The 22,203-nt window shown below is 33.0% G+C and overlaps 3 protein-coding genes across 4 annotated transcripts; 1 reads left to right on the top strand and 2 right to left on the bottom strand.

Moving 5' to 3' along the window:
* Positions 1-821: 821 nt before the first annotated feature.
* LOC133673952 (protein trichome birefringence-like 5) lies at positions 822-5,502 on the bottom strand. Of its 2 annotated transcripts, none has more exons than XM_062094895.1 (5): positions 4,694-5,502; positions 3,606-3,798; positions 2,514-2,719; positions 1,642-1,800; positions 822-1,346 (listed from the first exon to the last, which is right to left on the bottom strand). In XM_062094895.1, the coding sequence occupies exons 1-5, from the start codon at positions 5,320-5,322 to the stop codon at positions 1,016-1,018; spliced, it is 1,518 nt and encodes a 505-aa protein (XP_061950879.1). In that variant the 5' UTR covers positions 5,323-5,502; the 3' UTR covers positions 822-1,015. The 2 variants fall into 2 exon arrangements, with proteins under 2 accessions (XP_061950879.1, XP_061950880.1); XM_062094896.1 differs by having other exon boundaries at positions 2,514-2,707; positions 4,694-5,501.
* A 5,942-nt stretch (positions 5,503-11,444) lies between these two features.
* Positions 11,445-15,046, bottom strand: LOC133674006 (cold-responsive protein kinase 1-like). The gene is made up of 8 exons (XM_062094970.1): positions 14,962-15,046; positions 13,681-13,717; positions 13,072-13,283; positions 12,860-12,990; positions 12,521-12,734; positions 12,146-12,377; positions 11,868-12,018; positions 11,445-11,768 (listed from the first exon to the last, which is right to left on the bottom strand). The coding sequence occupies exons 1-8, from the start codon at positions 15,044-15,046 to the stop codon at positions 11,445-11,447; spliced, it is 1,386 nt and encodes a 461-aa protein (XP_061950954.1).
* Positions 15,047-19,304: 4,258 nt separating this feature from the next.
* Positions 19,305-21,020, top strand: LOC133673774 (F-box protein At5g07610-like). The gene has a single exon (XM_062094663.1). The coding sequence runs from the start codon at positions 19,364-19,366 to the stop codon at positions 20,657-20,659; it is 1,296 nt and encodes a 431-aa protein (XP_061950647.1). The 5' UTR covers positions 19,305-19,363; the 3' UTR covers positions 20,660-21,020.
* Positions 21,021-22,203: the final 1,183 nt, after the last annotated feature.

The following is a 22,203-nucleotide window of genomic DNA, read 5'->3' as shown; positions in this document are numbered from 1 at the left end:
AAGATTCTTGTGTGAAAACCCTTTTTAAATTCATTCTTTCTCGTTGTCTTTTTGTCTTTTTTATAGTTCCATCAACATTAGGTGTGAACCTAGAAAATCAAGAAAGTGATCGTTGTAATTAATATATGCCATTTTCAAGTATCCTTGTTTAAATCCTCCTTCATAACATTATATTCGGTACCATGCGAAATACCTGGTCAGGAAAGGATTTATATTCAAATACTAGTTCAAAAATATTCTCCATCAAGACCAAGAAAATTATATATATATATATATATATATATATATATATATATATATATATATATATATAAACACAAACGTGAAAAATAAGAATATTGGAATTATAACATGTTTATTATTTACAAGCATAAAATATGTCAAATTTCTCTTGTTAGAAAATAAGCAGCATGTCAACGTTTCTTGGAAGCTTTTCGTTCTGTTCACTTGTTTTGCTATTTAGTTAGTGAAGATCATTGGATAAAATTAAGTCCAGATCTTAACCCAAAATGACAGCAATCATTCTTCTTGTTACCTGGTTGACTTTTCTTGCGGGCAAAAAACGAAATATTATACCAAGAAAAAAAAGGCAGATTGACCAAGCAGCTGAAACTACAATGTGATTATATATGATGGACCCATGTTTCATGGTCCAGGGCCGAGAAGCGGAGTCTGGTGGCAACAGCTTTAAGCTAAGGCATTATTTCGTGGAAACCTTCTCAGAAAAAGGCCCACCACAGAAGCAACCTCAAGTGTTGAGGAGGCAAGACCAGAAGTAGTCAAACTTCTCCCATCATCCGTAAACCTTTCACATATGCATCTATGTTTATATATATGTATGAATATATCATGCACCAATAAATGGTTGTAAGAAAAAATATTTTTCCATGACTTGCAAATCCAGAACTCACATTGCAAGTCTTGTACAACACAAAACTTGGAATTCTCCGTACCTAGTCAAAGTAAAACTATAAAAAAAATTTCCCTGTTTAAAATGGAAGCGAAGATTGCTGTTTCAACTCTTGGAAACTGTTTGTTGAAGCAAAGTTGCATATATCAGCTCATTCCATGCATCAGGGACACCTGGAACACACCAATGGCTGCAGTCTTGGCGCCTTGTTGAAACCTTTATCCCTGCAGTTGCGTTCTTGCCAAAGATTGATGGATGTCCATCCTTTCGAAAATTGGTCAACCTTGTCACATTTAGTAGTGTAACTGGATTCTTCATTTCCTGAATTACCTCCTCTACTATCTTCATTTTGACAGGATAGTTGTTGAGAATTGCCCCACTTAAAACTGGTTCAGTCTCCCCATTGCATGTCCCTCCTGAATCCCAGTCCCCACCTCTGCTTGTTGGAAATAATGTGGAAAGGAATAAATAATTGAGTATTCATAACTGTTTCAACAAAACATTTGCTTTCTTCAAGAAAAGTTCCGAAGATAGAAAGAGTGACGGAGACGATCTAAGCTGTGACTACTAATTAACAGACTTCAATATTAAATAACCGAGTTTTCCACATTTCTTAATGCCGAAGAAAAGGAAAATTGAGTAAAATATACTCTCTCCTCTATCCTGTTTATAACATAAACAAAGTCTAGGGATGAAAGCCCAGTTAGAAAAAAACTGAAGCAAAAATGTACCTGAAATGGGCTGAGGAGTATCCACGATAGAACACTAACTGCTTTTTCAGATCCACATTTTGGTCAATCCATTTTGCCCAGGTCTTCAGAGCCCTTCTGTAAGCCTCAACTGCATCAAACTTTGTATAGAGATAGTCACCTTCTTTATAGTAATTTTTCCTGCACAATTAAGCAGTATCTGTAACCTTCTTATTGCAAGTTCTAGACACACACACACACACACAAATACTTAAGAGAGAGCACACACTTGATAGACACAACCTGCAAGGACATACTTTACTGGATGGGACTTGTACCATTATGATTTCATAGTTAAAAAACATGCTTAGATATTTATAAATCAACTAAACTAAATAATCTGGATACAAGTTAAGGTTCATACAAGAGAATTTTCCAGCAATATGCAGGGCATAGAATTGTTACCAGAAGGGACTAATTTCCGGTCTCAAAAATAGGTAAAAAGCGATTCCTACACAAATCTCACCTTTTCTTTTTGTTCAATACTAATTTCGTTGTTTTTTTGCTATTAACACCAAAAGGAAAAACAGAGGACCAAAGTCGCTCTCAAACTAGAAATAGCAGAGCGGGTGCCATTTAACCTAATTAATAAAGCCACTTGGTGATGTCCCAATAGTCCAGAGTTAAACCCCACTCACATATTTGTTAAGAAAGAAAAATCTCATTCCACATCAATGGGAGGGATCATGGGAGTGGGAGGATTGCCATTGTCATTCAACCTAACTACTGGACCAAAAAGAGCAGAGAGAAATAATATGAACATGGAAAAATACTATCCTGTTTTAATGATAAAACAAATCCACAATTTCAGTGGTATCACAATTCAAAATATAATGACAACAATTCAAACATACCCTCGAGCTGTCTTTCCATGAGCCCACCAGTGCCCAGTATTAAAAACCAGAATGTCAGCCCTCTTCCATCGGCCAGCTGTCTTGTCAATTACATCTATAGATAAAGTTGGATTTGAGCTTCCTTGTGCATTTATGCGCACCCCTTCTTTCACAAGGAAATGTGACCTCACAAATTCCACAGTACACTCATAATCCTGCCCAAGCACCTATTAACATCATCAACCTGTTTTTTTTTTTTTTGGGAAGAATAAACAATGACGACATGCTGTATTTACAAATTATGTTTTTATGAATTGATTGTTGTATATCCGGATGGACTCTTGTGGATTTCAAAGAGAGAGAGAATTTATGTGTAAATGACAAAACCCAGTTATGAAACCAATAAATTTTTTGAACGAGAAACAAATGATAAAATATTTATAAAGAAATTTCGTTATAAAGTTGGATTTGAGCTTCCTTGTGCATTTATGCGCACCCCTTCTTTCACAAGGAAATGTGACCTCACAAATTCCACAGTACACTCAGAATCCTGCCCAAGCACCTATTAACATCATCAACCTGTTTTTTTTTTTGGGAAGAATAAACAATGACGACATGCTGTATTTACAAATTATGTTTTTATGAATTGATCGTTGTATATCCGGATGGACTCTTGTGGATTCCAATAAGAGAGAATTTATGTGTAAATGACAAAACCCAGTTATGAAACCAATAAATTTTTTGAACGAGAAACAAATGATAAAATATTTATAAAGAAATTTTTTATGCAGGTACAGCAGTTTTATATTAAAATACATGCAAAATTTCAAAGTGTTTTCTAGAAGAAATGGATGATTCCCAACAAGGACAAGGTATCATTGCAGCCATGCACACCTATCACCATTCATATCTGTAAAAAGTATGTGCTCAAGACAGAATGCATCAACTAAATTTTTGGAATGTTGCTGGCCTTTTCTGACCCTCTACCTTTGCTCAATTTAACTACTATAACATTGCTTAATGCTATATTCTGCTCTTGATAGAGGAGTAAACAATAGAAGCAGCATAACGAAACTATTGAAGCAGTATAATTATATAAAAATATATGATTACCACAAATTTGAAAACATAGTAGCCTCTTCCCTTCGTTATCTTGTTGCCATGGATCTCAAACATTTTGCTCTTATCAGGCAGGCCTTCACGGAGGAGACATAGCATCGATTCAAACTGATTTCGATTCATGGAGTCTCCAACTAGCATGAGCCTCTTCCCTCTCAATCTTGTCAAGAAGTCTGTTGCATTAAACCTACGAGTGAAATGCGAATGCAGAAAAAGAATTGCATTTCTGATAAATATGTAACATTATTGAAAATAATGAGGCTCAGCATAATGTAGTTAGTGTGTATCCAATGTGGCCAAAATCACTTTTGCTTAAATAGTCTGGAAAAAATTGTCACATAGAGGAGAAGCTAGGATTTATTAGTGGCAATGAATAGTCCAAGTTAAATAAGTGAATAAACACACACATGCATATATTTACACATACAGATTAACTGAAGACAGACACCATTATCTATACCCATTATGCTTCCATCATAATTAAGTATTATCCTACCTTATTTCCAAGGACTTGGACTCCAATTTCATTCTTATGTAAATGAATTTAAAGGAACGGATAGTTTTAAGAACCTTGGTGACCTTCTGCTTGAATGATGGGAATACATGATAAATTGTAAAACCAACGCAGAAGAAGGTGCTCTAGCATATAAAATCTCACTTACACCACCAAAAAAGGTCCATAAAAAAGAAGAAGAGAGAAAATAAGCACCAGGAGACTGAAGTTCCACTACACACATACTAGAATTAGTAAGCATTACACCAACAAACTCACTACTTACAACAGCAATATACAAGCTGTAGTAACCTAGGAAATAGCAAGATAATCTGGCAGCAAGCCACTAAGGTTGGGAAGTAGACGAGAGAAACATATGGAAAGACAAATAAGGCACAAGATTGCAGAAGAAAGAATTGATTGCAAAAGCAACCAGCGATCTCCATTTCTATAAATAATATCACATTGTCTCAAAGGCCAAAATTTTGCAATATCTCCTAAATCATGACATACAATTACATTGTGCACCTAAATAGACTATAAAAAAAATTATTACAAACAATTTAAGTAAAAAAAAAAAAGCACAAACCTTGGAAGATCACAATCATAAGGCTTCCAGCGCCATTTAAGATAATCAGAATCTTTCCTTCCATTGCCTTGACAATCAAAGGCCTCATCAACATAAGGACAAGAACCAGCTTCATAAATCGGATACTCTTCATCTTTCACCCAAGTACCCATAAAAAGATCACAACTTTTCAAACTCGTCATCAACTTATCATCACCATTACCATCCAAATCCGCACCTGTCTCCAAATTCCCATCTGGGTCCTTCTCGTTTTCACTAGAAACCTCCACATGTGTTGAGTTATCACTCGAACCCCCACCAGACTCAAAATCCCCATCTGGGTTGTCTTTCTCATTTTCAGCAGACACCTCCACTTTAGTTGAATCATCACCAGTTTTGGACTCAATAGTCTCATTTCGAGAAACGGGTTGGTTAGTCGCTGAGTCAACTGGTTGTTCTGAGTCAGGAAGGGTGAAATTGGGGGAGGAAGTGAGGGGGGCAGTAGCTCTTTGTGGAAAGAAATCTCTGTAGAAAGAGAGAGAGGGCTCAAGAGCTCGTTTGTTGAAGAGGAAAACTGTTAAAAGGAATGAGACAAGGAATATTGAGGTTATTACAGCGTTGCGGTTGTTGAAAGAAGAGGAATTTGCCATGGTTTTGCTTTGCTGGATTTGGAGAACATGTTCTGTTGTTTCTGTTCTGTTTTCTTGTTGACAGGAAAGGGAAGAAAACAAAAAAAAAAGGAGGGATTTGTAGTTAGTTGAGAAGACTGAAGAGAATCTTTGGTCTGGGGTTGGGGAGTTTTCTTATGGCTCTAGCTCCCTGGGCTTGCAATTTTGCTGGGGAATTTTGTAGTTTGGGAACTAGCCCAAATGTTCTTATTCTCTCCTCCAATTAATTTCTTCCGACCTTGACCAAGCAATTCGCAATCTTATTTTATTTGAGTGGGTTTTAATTTAAATTAAAAAAAAATTAATTCAACCAAACCAAACTTAATTGTATCAATATCAAATAATTTTTTTAATATAAAAATAATATTATTTTAATAAAAAACTGATTAACTTTTTAAATTCGACTATAAGTTGATAATATCTTGAATTAAATTTAATTACTTAAAAATAAGTTATTCTAGTTAAGTTATTTGATTAAGTTATTTGATTGTAAAGTTTATGAAAATTTTATTTTTCAAAATATGAGTTTTGATAATTAAAATCAATTTATTAAAATCAAACATAACTAAGCTATAGTCAATTATATCAAAAGATTTATAGCATTTTAATTTTTCTCTTTAATCTCTCTATGTCACCACCAACATTATTAGAAATAATTTCTTATGAAACAAATATATGTTTATATAGTTTCAATTATACATAGTTCCTTGTAATGTAGGGAGATGAGATTAATTGAAGCCATAGGAGTATGTTTGCTCCTGCAACAATTAAGAGTAAAGATATGGTCCAAGAAAACGAGTACATTTATAAAGTCTTGTTCCTCAATCTAATTAGTTACTAAAATTTTGTATGTTATTAGTGATTTTATTGCGTCAATTAAACCCGGTCTAAATCCAATTATACCAACACCAATTTTTTTTTATAAAAAATGATAATATTATTTTAAAAAAATAATTAATTTAAATTGACTTGATAATCAATGAATAAATCTCATAATTCAATAACCCATATTATTTCTCTAAGTTAAGTGTGATAGGTACATGTCAAGCATTTGATTTATTCTTATCAAGAATTTATTAACAAAATACTAAACGTGACTAAATTATTATTGCCACAAACACTATTTATTGTAATAGTATTTTAAAACTTTTACCTTTTTTATTTAGTTTTTTTTAATATAACTCTTCGATAACCTAATTTTTTTAATTTAAAATGTTTTTTAATTTTATTTATTTTGAAAATTGTATTTTATAAATTTTATAAATTTTTTTTTCTATTGGGTTATATATTGATTTCATGAAATTATATATTTTTTCTTGATTTTGACCTACAGCATTAAATTTGTTGAAAGTGATGCTTCATAATTTTTTCACGAATTTATCATGATTTCATGATCTAAATTACAGATTTAATGAGTTAACCCGAGTGGACTCAAGTTGATTTTTTTATTTCCTTTTCTAATTGATTTTTTTATTTTATCATTCAACATTAGGTTAGTTTAAAATTGGACTTCGTAAATATTTTTTATTTACTTTTTATGAAGTTATCTCGATCTTATGAATTAAATTATGGGTTTGACAGGTTGACTCGAGTTGATTCTATTTATTTTTCTGGTCCTTTTTAAATGAATATTTTTTTAAAAAAAATTGGCTTAGTAATTTTTTTCTTGGAGTTATCCTGATTGGGGTAATCTAAGTCACATGTTAGATAGGTTAATCTAGGTTGACCCAATTTATTTTTTTATCCTTTATAATTGAATATGTATTTTTTTTCAATTTTACCTTCCAACAATTTAATTTTATTTTTTATTTTTTGTTATTTAATTTTTCTTTTCAATATTAGGTTGTTTAAGAATTAACCTTCATAATTTTTTTATTTGTTTTATGTGGAGTTATCCCGATCTCATGGATTTTTTTTTTTTTATGATTTTATCCTTCAACATTGATAGTTGAAAATAGAGTTTTATAATTTTTTATTTGTTTTTCATGAAGTTATCCTGGTCTTATAACATAGATGACAAGTTTAATAGGTTAGCCCAAGTTAACTTAGGTTGTTTTTTTTTTTATCTTTGATTTAATCTTTTAACATTAGGTTAGTTGGAAATAGAGTGTCATAATTTTTTTGATTTATTTTTTATGAGGTTAACTTGATCTCATGCCTGAGTTATGAGTTTAACAAATTGACCCGGGTTAATCAAATTAATTTTTTCTTGTTCTTTTTTAATTTATTTTTTATTTTTTATTTTATCCTCGAACTATGGGTTGATTAAAAATTAATTTTTATAATTAATTTTGATTTATTTTTTATAGAATTATTAGTTTTATGACCTGGATTGTAAATTTAAAAAATCAACCCTAATTAATTTAATGCATCACAATCTTAATATTTTTTTTAAAAATATCATCCAAAACGATTTCTTATCAATTTTTTTAAAAAATATCATCCAAAATATAATTAATCCGAGTGTGTGGATCCGAATTTCCTTTAAGAAATGAAGAAGAAGAAGAATGGATGAAAAGAAAAGGTCTAAACTCTAAAGTGTGTTTAATGCGAAAGGCAAGGAGTCATAAAGTCTCAGCTGTTCTTGTCGTTATTCCGGCAATAGCATAAGCAAACTAGCTAGCAGCAGGTTGTCTAACTAAAAACCCATGAACCAAGCTAGCTAGCTAGCTTGCTAGTTTTCATCATTTATTCAATCAAGCACCTCCACCCATCCAAGCAAAAAAAAAAAAAAAAATTCAACTTGCCAGGAAAACAGAACCACAGGCATGGTCTTGTCAAAACAATCCATTAATATTTTCCCTTTTTTATTGTCAGCTTTTCTTCGTTTAGCTTTGCATGGCCATTCAGAGCACGTGCAAAAGCTCCATGGATAAAAAAGAGAAAGGACTAGATATAGAGATATCTTAAAGCTCAGTGGACAGGTTTGGACTTTGGAGAGGGCTGTGTGTACGTAATTATAAGAAAAGATTTCTCTTCTTTAATTTTATTTTTTTGAATTTTTACACTTCCCAAGTATGTCCTAGCTCCAATGGAATTGAAAGCAATTAATAAGGTTCGGTGAAGGTTCAGATCAAAGAGATGTTGATATGTCAAAGCTTTTCTTAATTTACCTGTAAATCCAAGGTACCATATATAGTTAATGTCTCTGTATCACCTCTCACTTTCTCTCTATAAGCAGCGGCTCGGCCATTCTTTTCATGACCTCTTTCTCTCAACACTATTTCCATTCCTTTTGCCTCCTCTCCATTTCTCTCTTTTTGGTCACTTTTCAAGTATAAAATCCCTTGTTCTTTTCAGGTTTTGTTCCAAAACTTTCTTTGGGGTTGAGAGAAGTGTTGATGCAATGAGAGTATTAGCTGTTCTTGTTATGGCATTATCCCTTCTGATTTTTGGATCTATTGGCCGGTCTGATGCAGTGGCAAAAACAACTTTTTTATCTCCTGTTGATGGTTCCAACAAGAAGAAAAGTTCATCAACTATGTCATCATCATCATCACTTGAAGCTGTCAACACCTTGTTCTCTAACTCCAGCAAGAACAAGAACATTACTTTGGATGAAATGAGAGTTGTTCCTACAGGTCCAAATCCTTTACACAACAGGTAGAAATAGAGGGTGTGAAGATTCAGTTTCTGTCCAAAAATCCTCGAGTATTTTCTCCATGCTTGATCAATTTGCTGGAGTAGAAATTAAATACAGATTTTATCGAACAAATCTTGCCTCACTTTCTTTTCTTTTTTCTTTCGTATTTTTTTTTTAGTCTGCTTAGTTCAATCTCTGAAGTTCAGTTATGTATATGGTTGTCATGCTTGTTGATCAACGTAGTATCTGTGATCATACTTTGTTCAAAACCTTATTCACAACAACAACAACAAAAGTAAGAGTAGTGGATTTTTTAGCCAATTTTATTAATTGAAGATAAGTATATGCCTTCTATTCTCTCCTTCCCTTCGATTAAGTGCATGATAATATCATTTAACCTTCGAATATATATATCAACATAATTGTCATTCCCCTTCTTAATGTACGTAATTTTACCTCCAGTGACATAAAATGTTTTACCAGTTAAATTAATTAATTATTAATTACTCAATACCAATAAAACTAATCATTCTTATTTACCATTTAATATTTTCCCACGAGAAAGAAGTAGGTAATGGGATTTATATGCATAAACCATTTTCGTAGTTATGGATTGGTTTGAACCTCAGTTGGTGAAAGAAACCATATCAATTTCTGAATATTTATCTTTCCATTTTGCAAGTATAAATCAGGTCAAGAGCATCAGCATACACGCGGGCAAATCTTGGCAAATATATGTATACATGAGAAGTAGCCAAGAGAAAGGAACAGGATTTTTGGTGGGGTTTAAGGGAGAAGAAGTTCTTCAGTCTTGATTTGTTACCTGTATTGATTAGATATGTTTCCTGATTAGGGAAAATAGCATTAAATTCGTGTCAGCATACTTAAATGCTACTATATATATATATTTCCTTTTTATTTTCCTGGGGAGTGAGAGAATTTAATGGTGTTTACTGTTACAGCTGCATGCAGTACGTGCCAGCCAGCATTAAATCAAGAGTTAACTTTTTACCACAGAATTTTTTTTTTATCACTTTTGTCTTGTGGGCTGTTTTTTAGGTTAATTTTAGCTTGTGTCCCTCTCAAAAAGATATTCCAATCCAAGAGAGTAAGATTAGTGGGGGATGAATATTGGGTTTCGTGCATGCAGATTGAAAACAAATTCACAGGCTCGGGGACGGGTGTTTCCTGGAAAAATACTTTCTGAAAGTTTCTCTCCTTTTGTTTTTCCATGTGCAATCCATTTCAATACTTTTTTAGACAGTGAAGGAGAGAATTATTTCGTTATGATGGTGATGCTTCTGTTGTTCACTCCGCCCTTGAGGCTGTGTTTTAATGTCAGGTCACAAAATCAAGATCAACTGATAAGACTACAGGGAGAAAGTGAAGAGTGGATTGGCCCATAAAGGTTGAAAAAACCAAAGTCTGTAAAGCAACTGCTAATTTAATGTCCTAATAGGCTGAGAAAAAGAAAAGGTCAAACTTCAAATATAATCCCAACTACTGGGATATTATCAATTCTGTATCGATTTTATTTTTAAATAATTTGAATTTTTCAATTGGGTTCTTATGTTAAAAATTCTGACCTCAAACATTGTTTTTCTATATAATAATATTTTTTAACAAAAATAAAAGTACAATTTAGATGAATTCCAGAATGTAAGGATATATATTTGAGAATATATGAGATTTGAGAAATAAAATTAATATTTTCTTTTCTTGAGGGGGATTAAAATTGGACTCCATGTATACACTTCAGAGAGGAAAAAAAACAGTAGATTTATTTGTTAAGCAGAAAATGAAAAGGGAGCAAAGCAAGACTCCAAAAGGGAGTGACAGATCCTGATGGAAAGTGCAAGGTGTTCAGAGTCTATACAAATATATAATGAAACTAGGCCTACCCTAGCTATTAGCTAAATGCTAGGCAACTGAGAAACACTGCAGGCCTAAACACTGCTCTGAGTAATGAACACTACACTTCGAAACAATAACATTCCAGCTTGCGAAGAGTTAGATTTTGAGCATCTGTTTTGACTTTCTTCTTGTTCTTCTTTTCTTCTGCTCCTTCTGACCAATTCTGTTAACATCTTTGTCCACACTATTGTAAATCCAATTCTTAGACAGCCAATTCATGTATATAACTTCTTTCCCTCAAGAAACTGTAAATGCAGGCAGTGCACAGGCTGATTTGAGCCCAAATAATTCCATTCTCCTGCTCAGCACCGTTAATTCTCTATGTTCTTACCGTGACATGTATACTAAGGGTTTTACATGTATACCAAGGGTTTTTTTAACTTGCATTATTTACATAAGGTGAAGATCTTTACAAAAACTTGATAACAAAGTAAGATGCCAGCTCCACTGGTGTGTCCAGAACTCCTTATGACTACCATGACCAAATTTCATCACTAGCCAATTTAGCAGATATACAGTGAAAAGAAATAGAGAAGGGCAAAAGATTTCATCAGAAATCAACAAAAAGAGCCATGTCTAATGATTGATCTTCGCATCTCTCTGATCCTTAATTTTGTTGTCGAGGCAACGAAGGGGACTCGCTATGCAAAGGAGAAGAAAAAACCTCAGATATGGTATCCCATGATAGCTTTTCATCCGTTTTACGCCTTCTTTCCAAGAATGCTGGCCTCATAGGTGCCCCGACCATTTCAACTTTGCATGTTAGCAGGGCTACAATTTTGGACATTGGAGGCCTCAGGTTAGCAAGAGGCTGAAGGCATAAGAAAGCTACATGGATTACTTGCAAGACATCTTTCTCCATAAATCCATCTTCTCGCAATTTGGGATCTACCAGATCAATCACACTTGACCTCTCATATAATTTCCATGCCTGGGAAGAAACAATCTTGATGTCAGTAAAAAAGGTCTTGATAAAATTATTAAAAATTTGAGAAAAGGAAAATGTTGATCAGATAAGGCAACGGCATACATATTCAGGAAGATATTGCATTTCTGATGGTAACCTAAGATCTGTGTTTTTCCTGCAGCTAATAATTTCAAGCACAAGCACTCCAAAGCTATAAATGTCTGCCTTTTCGGACAATTCCCCTCTGATGGCATACTCAGGAGCTGTGTAACCTCTGAACAAGAGATAGCGAGAAGTTACAAGGCATTAGGCCGGAACCGAATGCAATCTTAATAGTGAAATCTTGTAACGATCAATGGTTCCAAGAGTGTCATTGACTGCTATATTTTTAGCATACTTACAAAGTTCCTGCAAATGTAGTGCTGAGATAAGCTTGATCTTCAGGGAAGAACCTAGCCAGCCCAAAATCACTAATCCTTGGCTGGAATTTGACATCAAGAAGAATGTTGCTTGCTTTTATATCTCTGTGTACAATTCTTAGGTGTGAATCCTCATGTAGATATTGCAATCCTCGAGCAATGCCTAATATTATTTGGAATCTGGTGTCCCAATCCAGGAATTTATCACCATTCCCTGCAGCCGAAGAGAATTAAAGAACATGTTAAAGTTCACTGAAAGGCTTAAAAAATCGTTGTCAATTACTGTGTTTCATCCGATGTTACTGTCTGTTTTCAGTTTTTCATAACAAACAATTCACATGTAAGATGAGATGTTACCATGTACTATGAGGTCCAAGCTCCTATTCTTCATGTATTCATACACGAGTAACCTTTGTGGACCATCTGAGCAACACCCTAGAAGTCGAACCAAGTTCTTGTGTTGGATGCTAGTAATCATCTTCACCTCTGAAAGGAATTCTGATTCTCCTTGCTGAGATTTGTCAAGGGACAATTTCTTGACTGCAACCATTCTACCATCACTTAACTTCCCCTACAGAACAAGAGAATGCATCATAAAAATCTTCACAGAGCAAAATCTAAAAGTTTGGCTTACAAGACTCCAAACTCGGACAATGTCTAATTGCCAGAAGACACATTTCGGTTTACGAATAGTACCCGATAGACAGGCCCAAATCCACCTCTTCCGAGTAGATTACCAGGATGAAAATTCTTAGTTGCTTTCTTCAATGTCTGAAAGTCGAAATAGCTTATCGTTTGGAGGCTACCACTCCAGAAATCCTTGGTTGCTGTAATTAGATGCAAATTATGAAAAATTACAACTTCTATATTAACTTCATAATATGGTAAACACTCAGCAGTTCTATTACCTGTCAGACTTCCATTTCTTTTCAGGGATTTCCTCAGTTTTTCTGGTTTGTTAAATTTCCATAAGAGCAAGATAAGGATCAACAATATTACGAGCACAAGCATCCCTCCAATGACAAACAACAAGGCTGAAGAATTCTCTGATGAGGGGCTCTGTCTATGTAGCGTATTAGGTGCTGGAGGAGTCACTGCATTCAATAGAATACAAGGCCAACTTCATTTTTTTCTTTTTGACAATTTATAGTGAAAACAACAATCCTACAACAGAAATTTCATTGGGATATTTATCATGAAAAAAACCCTTTGAAATTACAATAACATCACCAAGAAAGTTTTTTTTAAAAAAAGCTAGTTCATTTTTCCTCTCCTGTTCTCCCTACACCCAAATTATATATGTCAATATATAGCAATTTTCAAGTCTCCTCTTCCAAATTCTGAAAGGTCACTAAATTCAATAAACGGGAAAGACAGACAGCCAACCCAAACTTCTCACAGGACACGTTGCACTCACATCATCACACAAGACTTTATGATTTTCCTTAGTCCCCTAAACGCTTTAGAATACAGTTATTACAGAAAAGAGAGTCATAATCTGCAGTGAACATATATACCTTCTAGCGCTCGGCGTGCCATTCTTAACTGTCCAGACTTCAAAGCAGAAAGAAAGAAGAATAATTTTGTGATTCAAAATGATAGCTCAAGAGCTCTCTTGTAGATTTTCCTTTTCATTTGTTTGGTAAACTTGAAGGTTAATCAAGAGGGAACATAAAAAGAATCGAAGGGAAGGGAATATGATACATTGGAAATTGTCTTGTGTACAATGAAAAGTTGAGACAAGGAGAAGGATCCATATGTTAGCTTAGTAAACATTCCTTCCAATGTCTTCAATGTTAGTACAACGTCAGGCATGTTGTTAACTTTGGCAACTCAGCCGACGGTTTACTTTTTCTTTCTTCTTTATTTTTTTTAAGGTAAACATGGATTAGTTTTTGAATAATATTGAAATTAAATCCCTCTTCCACTAGATTTAGAAATCATCAAGTTGCATTCGTGAGAAATTATGTTGTTTGTAACTCTTGCCAATATGCAAAATTGCTCAATATATATATATAAGGTCTACCACTAATTTATACGCGTCTTGCATTATAATATCTATTTGGATTACAAATTTAAGAACCATTTATAATTTTAATTAAGAGTTATAATCCCTATACAATAATGATTTAAAAATTTAACTTTAAAATGTTATATTATCTATAATTATAAAACTTGGATCGATTCAATGGATCAACTTAAGACCCGTTCATATGGAGCTTGAACTTAGTCCTAAATTTATTGATTGTTTTTAAAAGAATTTTATAAATATAATATCGGTTTTATTTATTTTAGTTTTTTTAGGATCAATCTTCCCCCCACCAAACTATGTTTTGCCTTGCACTGATTTCAAATCAGGTTTTATAACTATAATATTATCAATGTAGAAAGCATCCATGAATCAATATCAATAAATTTATTAATACTATAGTTAAGAGGTCGATACATTAACTAATAATATAAATGTGGATATGTTTATGCATCATGTTAAGAATGAGTTCAGAATCACTAAGATGGAGGGCTAAATTATTTTCTCTTATAGAGAAAAGTAGAGAAAAAATATTTAAATACATCGAGTTATATATTTTTTAGGGTAAAGAATAAATTAATTTATTATTTTAATTGAAATACTACTAAATTGGTAATGTTCAAAAAGGAAGAGAAATTATTCTTTGAACTTATTTTCTTTTAAATTTATTGATTAAAAAGGATCAAAGATTTTATTTCTCATTGATTAAATTAAAATTCTCCAATAAAGAGGAATAAATGTGCTATATTGAGGTTGAGATTTTCTTAACCTTGGACACTCATGTGCCCCCTAGCTAGATTCATCCCTATTTCCTGCACTGGCACTTTGGCATCGGCATTGTAGAGATGCGGCATGTGGGTTGTGCCCAGTGCTACAAGTGTCCATGGATATTCTTTCTTTTAACAAGGTAGAATAAATTAAAAAGAAATAAAAACAACTGGCCACCAAACTTGGTTCTTCAAGATCCCCAGTGAATTTTCGACTTTGTCATGTCTTGATTGTCCTTGGAATTTTATGATTGTTTTTTTAATCATGTTTAATTATTATGAATTTAAATTGATTGGATCACACTTGAAATCTTAATTAATTTCTGCTACTAATTAATTTGTAATTTTAATTATAGAATTCATCAATACATTTTGCTATAAATAGTTTATTATACAGCAATATTAACTATTTCACAGTTTATTAGTCGGGGTTTCAAAAAAAGAATAAGGCTTGCTCACTATCTTTTTAATTATTTCACAGAATGAAGATGATGTGTTGATGTTGATAGCACGTAAGACCAGCTCTATAACTTGATTTATGCCATTGGATTATCTGCACCATATCCTGTTGTAAATAGTGAAACTCACAGTGCCAACTACTTAACTTTTTTTCCTCTCCAGTGGACCACTTCCATGAAAAGATTTTGGTAGACTTCCATGATGCTCAGAGGATTTCAAAGAAAGGATCTTAGCACTGCCACCACCCCATGTAATCTCAACGTTGAAGTTACCAGCCAAAGCATCTGCGACAAATTATACAAGACTTGATAGAAGAAAACATGTAAACACAGTTGAAAAGGTCATGCTGGAGAAAAAAATGGACAGGCTAGGTTAAGAAAGATAGGAGGAAGAGCAGAAGGATTTTGCATGGAAATGGCGAGGCCATATATTCAGAAGTGCATGTAGCTAGGTGGGCAAAAATAATGGGCGCTATAAAGTGATTAAGAGAATATGCAGGCGTGTGATCAAGATATTTGACTTGGTTTTTGGTAGGGGACCTGACAGCTAATGGAAATGGCATCTCTCTGATTAATTTCCTGAAAATCATAGAATTTTTTATCTATACTTTGTGATGTAGCAGTTCTATTGATGGTAGAGGTTGAATCCATGCATGGCTGTCTCTCTCATGTCTGTCTTCAAGTTTTAATGTAGAAAAGGTAACATAACTTTATGTTCTTGATATATAATTTACTCTCCAATGCTGGCTGAAGATCCCGTTCATGCATTCTCAGACTCGCATTAAAAGAACTCATAACAAATATAACATATTAACCTGACAAAGCCCTCCTCTTTTTAATTACCATGGAGTCCTGAACTATGAAATTTAAATTGTTTCTATTTTGGAATTTTAGTTTTTTTATATAATTTAACTCTTTATTTATTGTTTACCTCATAGTTGACTATGACAACCTTTTTTAAACTTGAATGTCAATATTATTTTTTGAATAAAATTCCCTATACAAATCTTCTTCTTGTTGTTTTGAGGGGTGAGAGGGGAAAGAATGAAGAAACAAATCCAAGAAGAAGTAATTTGTTTATAATTGTTGACATAAATCATGATCCATCCTTTTATTGTCTGCACTTATTAATTACATGATTAATTTGTGTTTTATCAAATGTTGCTTTCTTGCAAGGCTGGTGCTTATCAACCAGGTCAGGTCATGAAGAATTCCTAATGTTGGAAAAATGTGTCGTCCAGGAAAATCACACACACAAAAGTTAATCAAGTTGCGTTAAAGAGGTGTAAGGTTCGGCTTCCATTCTGATTCTGTTCAAATTCGAGCAATAAATTCTATCCCAGATCAGTGATCGAATGCAACTTCCAGAAGCTCAAGCTACAAGAAAATAAAAATAAAAAAAAAGTGTGTAACAAAATTTGACAACAATTGGGTCAAAAAGCTTTTCCATAAGCATATGGGCCCGTGCCACTGCACGGGTCCATGCTTCGCCTGCATCCTAGCTTTTTCATAGACTCAAGCTATAATGCCTAACTCAACATGTTTGAGCTTAGGTAGCTTGCCTAGGTTTATTTTTTGTTTTTAATGGTCTCATTCAACTTGTTCAAGTTTAACACTTTCTTGAAAAAAATTTCATAATCCTATATAGATTCCTTAATATTTTATACTAGTATAATATATATTATTTTAAGTGAAATAGAACTTTAAAAATTACAATGATGAAATAACTCTTTAACCTCTCATTTCTATAAATGAACAAAACTCGTGATCTATAAATACTCTGTAGTTCCTTTAAAACTAGATTCACTATCTCTTTATTCTCTGCATTTTTAGTATATACGAACTCTAAACTAACATTGCATTTTTTTTATATATATATAAAGATACTTACTCAGGGGCAGAAACCAGAGGGGCTGGCAAGGGCCCTGTAAGGAATTTTTTTTCCAGCTCCTCCCTTAATAATATTAATATATTTAGCCTAAATAATAAAACAACTGATATTTTGATCCCTTTTAATTTTATTTTTTGGTTCTGCCCATATACTTACTTAACTAAACATATAAAAATCTTTAAATTTATCAAGAAGTAGGTATTAGCTATTAACCTTCTTGATCTACTAAATACTAGCTACTAGTGCTCTTGATCAAAAAAGAATTATAAAATTTATTCTTAGTTAAACCTCTTGGAATTTTTGTACCTCATTAACCTTAATTTCTATATAAAAAATCTGCCAATATTCAATACGATAAGAACAATAATAGATATAAAACTTGACCTCTAAGTAATCCGATTTTCTTTCTATATAAAGAATGTGCGAGCATTTTGAAACACGAGTAGGTAAAAGAAAACTCTGGTTCAGACAATGAAAGGATCAATGGCTGATTCCCTTAGTCCAAGATAATTGAATGCTAAGTACTGTCTACATATGAAAGTCATTGTAATGGCATATCCTGAGATAATTGAAGATCCTACAGACTCACCAGTAATTTAAAGTGAATAGATATGTTGGGGTAATGTCTTTTTTATGGGAACAAAATATTATATCATTGAAAGAATAAAAATTGCGTGTATTTTGATATTAACTCGCGCAGTTGATAAGATGAATGAGTTAATTTAAATTGATTTAAAAATATGTTATTTCAAGAATTTTTTTAAAATTTAAATAATATTATTTTCAAAAAATATTAAATTAGGTTTTGACCGAAGTAATTAAATTGCTAATTAATCCATTAAGTCAATTAAATCATTTTAGATCAACTAAATTTCACCATGTTAATTTAAAACCTGATGGATCAAGTCTTCTAATTAATCTACCAAGTCAAATTTAATCACAGGGATTTAATACACAAAGGAAGTGAAAAAGATAAAAAATCAAAAGGTGCACTAGCTTAGAATTTGCAAAGTAATAGTTGAAATTTGATGATGTAGTGTTTTTAAAATTATGGTAAAAATTATTTTTTAAAATATTTTATATTTAAAAATATATCAAAATAATAATGTTTTATTTTTTTATTTTAAACATCAATGTATAAAACAATCTATATCTATGTTGTCGTGTAATTAATTTTTCTACTTACACACCTGTCATTCAACTCATGGCAGGTCGGCAAATATGCTGTTTTTTTCTCTTATCTTATGTAACTCTAACAACACGGCAAACCACAAATTTTTTAATGGAAATCTGAAACTGACACCTCCTTGTAGCATACTTAATGAGATTTAGACGTGTTTTAAAAGAAAATTAATTGGTGAGTAACACTAATTTTATACGATTAGAATAATAATCTTAAGCTACAATGATTAAACCTGGTTGGCAAGTTGATCGAGGCAAATTAAAGCTTGTGACCCGGATTAGGTTAAAAAACAATTTAACTCAGAGTTGTTCTAATGAATTAACCTAGTCATATCACAATTTATTTATTTTTAAAATCAAAACTTTTTTTATTTTTTTAAATCTTTGTCCATGACCGAAGAAAATGCACGAGCACTTACTTGGTGAGCTCCACGTTCTTGAGGTGGAAAATTAATGGCTGTTTACGTAGCAAGTGGATTGAGTCCTGTTGTCGTGTGTGAATGCATTTTCTTTACAAGGTGATTGGTCATGACCTGATCGAGAAAATGTTCAAGAAAGTTTATGGGAAAAAAGTATATCCCAATTTAGGCATTGTGTTCGTAGCAAATCAGCCCCTGTTAAAACAGTTTCATCAAATATACCCAATTCACACAGGAAAAGTAGTTGATGACCTGTCATAAAGTGATCGGAACAGCAATCTTTATCCAGATTTCAACTTAACCTCTAAGAAATCTTATTTTGGAAACTGAAATCTGTCTTCTTATAAGAGAATCCCCCGCTATTCTGAAAACTGAAAAAAAGTGTCTGACAGAAGGAAAATCAAGGTTTAGACAGTTCACGACATCTTAGAATCAGGAGAAAGAAATAGGAAGAATGATTCCCTCTTCTCCAAGCCATTTAGAAGTCTCCTTTAACTCACCAAAGAAGAAGAAATCATCGCCTGTTGATGTTGTCCTTGGCAATGATGACTTTGTCGGCGAGATTTTGTTACATTTGCCTGTAAAAACTGTCCTGAAACTCAAGCTAATCTCCAAGAGATGGCTATCTATAATCTCCCATCCCAGTTTCGCTATCCGCCATACCTACTTCAACCCTCACACCATTTCTGGTCTCCTCCTCAATGTAGCATACCATTTCAAGAAACCAAGTAGTTACCTATATGTTTCTATTGATGGGAAATCAGTAGTTAATGTTTCCTCCGATTTTCTTCGTTTCGATCCTGATAAACCCGGAAGTACTTATGTTTCTCAGTCCTGCAATGGCTTGCTTTTGTGCTCTAAAAGGATGCGGTATTCTGCTGAGAGAACTAAACCAACGTATTATTATGTATTCAATCCTACAACAAGGCAGTTTGTGGAGCTCACTCTACCATCTGGCGATGGAATTCGTTCCAATCGAATTCAATTGGTGTTTGATCCTTCAAAATCACCTTACTACAAGGTTCTTTGTATTCACTACTTTAAATCATTGCTTGAGATCCATGTCTACTCATCTGAGACCAAGATTTGGAAGCTTTCTCTAAAGCAAGAAAATTTTGATTCTTCGAGCGTGAACTTGAACAATGGTGTCTTTTGGAATGGTGCTATTCACTGGATTAGTCGTATGGGAAATGGGTTCTGTTTCTTGCTTGATAAGGAATGTCTTCAAGCATTGCCAAGCCCTCCACTTCCTGAGTCTTGGGAAACCAACAACTTCAGGTATTTTGGGGAGTCTGGTGGGCAATTGCACTTTATTGGGTTATTGACTGGAGAACAAAAAGCTGATATTATAGGTGTGAATGCCTCTCCTGAGATGCCTGATGACAAAATGACAAGCAGCAGCAGTTCCAATATTGACTCTCAATACGTTGTTGTTTATGCCATGGAGAAGGGGTGTTCAAAATGGTTTGTGAAGTACTATCTAGATGTGAATGCCATCGTAATGGCATATCCAGAGATCACTGATCAGGACCCTTCAGTCTCACCATGTTTCGTGAGTGGATCCATTTATGTATCTTCTTTTATTGAGGAAAACGATGAAGAAGGGCCATTGCTGGTGATCAACATGCCTGGTGAGATCATATCTTACAGCTTCAAGCACAAAGCATTCGAGAAGCTATTTAGTTTTCATCCTTGCACGCATTACAGCTGCTATGCTCTCAAGTTTACGGAGACTTTGTCCTTGGTCTAATTGATGCTATGTGTGTTAGCTATACGATCAGCTGTTTCTTCTATGCTTGCTTGCTGACAAAAACTAACCAAGACACAGAAAATGCTTGTAATTGCTTTGATTTAAAACCATAACCATGATTAAGTACCGTTGCATCATTGCACTTGATCTTCATGGTGTATTCTCTACAAACGAAAGGGAAGTGGACTGATATTTGTTTCCTTTCTTTCTAAACTCAAAATAAACATCTGCGACATTAACAATTTCACCATGTTTTGTGCAAAGATCCATTTATGTATCTTCTTTGATTGAGGGAAACAATGAAGAAGGGCCAGTGCTGGTGATAAGCATGGCTGGTTGTGGGCACTTGTTTCTGATAGAATTCATGCAATATGTGCTGCTGTTATTCTTTCATGGTTTTGCTTAATCGGTCCTGCTCCGCTCATCTATGTCAAGGTTTTCAAATTCTCTTGTAACTTGTAAACATGATTAATAGAAAGTAGAAATTATATCTTTTTCAAGATCCAAGGCATACATATTAAACTCGCACCATAGGGTTAACCGATAACTTATTGATTTTAGATCTAATTTAAATTAAATTTTAAATTAAATCAAATAGAAATTAATATAATCAAACCTAATTGATTTCATAATTTAATATATGATATGTCAACCTAGTTAAAATTTAATTTAATTTAAAAATTTTTAAAAATAATTAATACTATTTTAGATTAATATAGATTAACTCGATATATAACCTAGATATTTATTGGAGCAAGATTTAATAACTTCGATCCGAAGGAGAGAAGAAACAACCTTTATCTAAATAAGACTATTTTTAATCAAAGTCGTAGCTTAATTAAAGGATTAGACCACGTTTAATTAAAGCCAATATCTAACTAAGTCCAATTTCAAATTCTTGTGGGTTACCGATTACTTGTTCAGTCGTTAAATATTTTTTTCTGCTTTGTCTTAACCACTTAAAAGAAAAGGAAAAAAAATTGTTAATCACCAATTTATTTTCTTTTGAAATATCTAAACACATTAATTTAATAATTAAGCATTATTGATTCTATTAATTGATGCTAATCACAGTATTTTACACGCACGATTTCAACATGAAAGTCAAGCTTGCCACGCAAAATTAATGCGTGATCAGTTTTGTTTACACGTAATTTTATTTTATTTAAAAGATTACACGTAATGATGTTTTCGTTTGGATGCTAACATTAACAAAAAAAATTTAATTAAATAAATAAAATTATGTTTATTTCGCTGCTGTAGATATGCTCTGTGATTTTATAAGCTGATTTATAATTAGTATTTTAGTATTTTCAAACTTTAAAATTTGAGTAGTTAAACTTTATTTGTTTATATTTTCATCTTAAAATAATTTTAAGAAAAAAGATAAGCGTGAAAAATAAAGATAAAAGAAAAAAACTTTCAATCATCTATATTTCAACTATAAAAACCATAGTTTTAAAACATCGCCTGGCCTGATGGGTCGACCCTCGACTCGGCTGATCCGGGACTTGAATCGGGCTGAGTTGAAGAAAAAATAGAGA

Source organism: Populus nigra, chromosome 15 (assembly GCF_951802175.1).
Source record: "Populus nigra chromosome 15, ddPopNigr1.1, whole genome shotgun sequence".
NCBI lineage: Eukaryota > Viridiplantae > Streptophyta > Magnoliopsida > Malpighiales > Salicaceae > Populus > Populus nigra.
This window is presented reverse-complemented; position numbering and strand designations above follow the sequence as displayed.

Coding starts and splice junctions, on each gene's coding strand:
- LOC133673952 (XM_062094895.1), bottom strand. CDS start 5,322: ATGGCAAATTCCTCTTCTTTCAACAACCGCAACGCTGTAATAACCTCA. Junction 2,720..3,605: donor ACTATGTTTTCAAATTTGTG/GTAATCATATAT, acceptor TGATGTTAATAG/GTGCTTGGGCAGGATTATGA. Junction 1,801..2,513: donor CATGGAAAGACAGCTCGAGG/GTATGTTTGAAT, acceptor TTAATTGTGCAG/GAAAAATTACTATAAAGAAG.
- LOC133674006 (XM_062094970.1), bottom strand. CDS start 15,046: ATGCCGCATCTCTACAATGCCGATGCCAAAGTGCCAGTGCAGGAAATA. Junction 13,718..14,961: donor GGGGCACATGAGTGTCCAAG/GTTAAGAAAATC, acceptor TCTGCTTTGAAG/TCTGGACAGTTAAGAATGGC. Junction 13,284..13,680: donor GGCACGCCGAGCGCTAGAAG/GTATATATGTTC, acceptor AAAAAAATGAAG/TTGGCCTTGTATTCTATTGA.
- LOC133673774 (XM_062094663.1), top strand. CDS start 19,364: ATGATTCCCTCTTCTCCAAGCCATTTAGAAGTCTCCTTTAACTCACCA.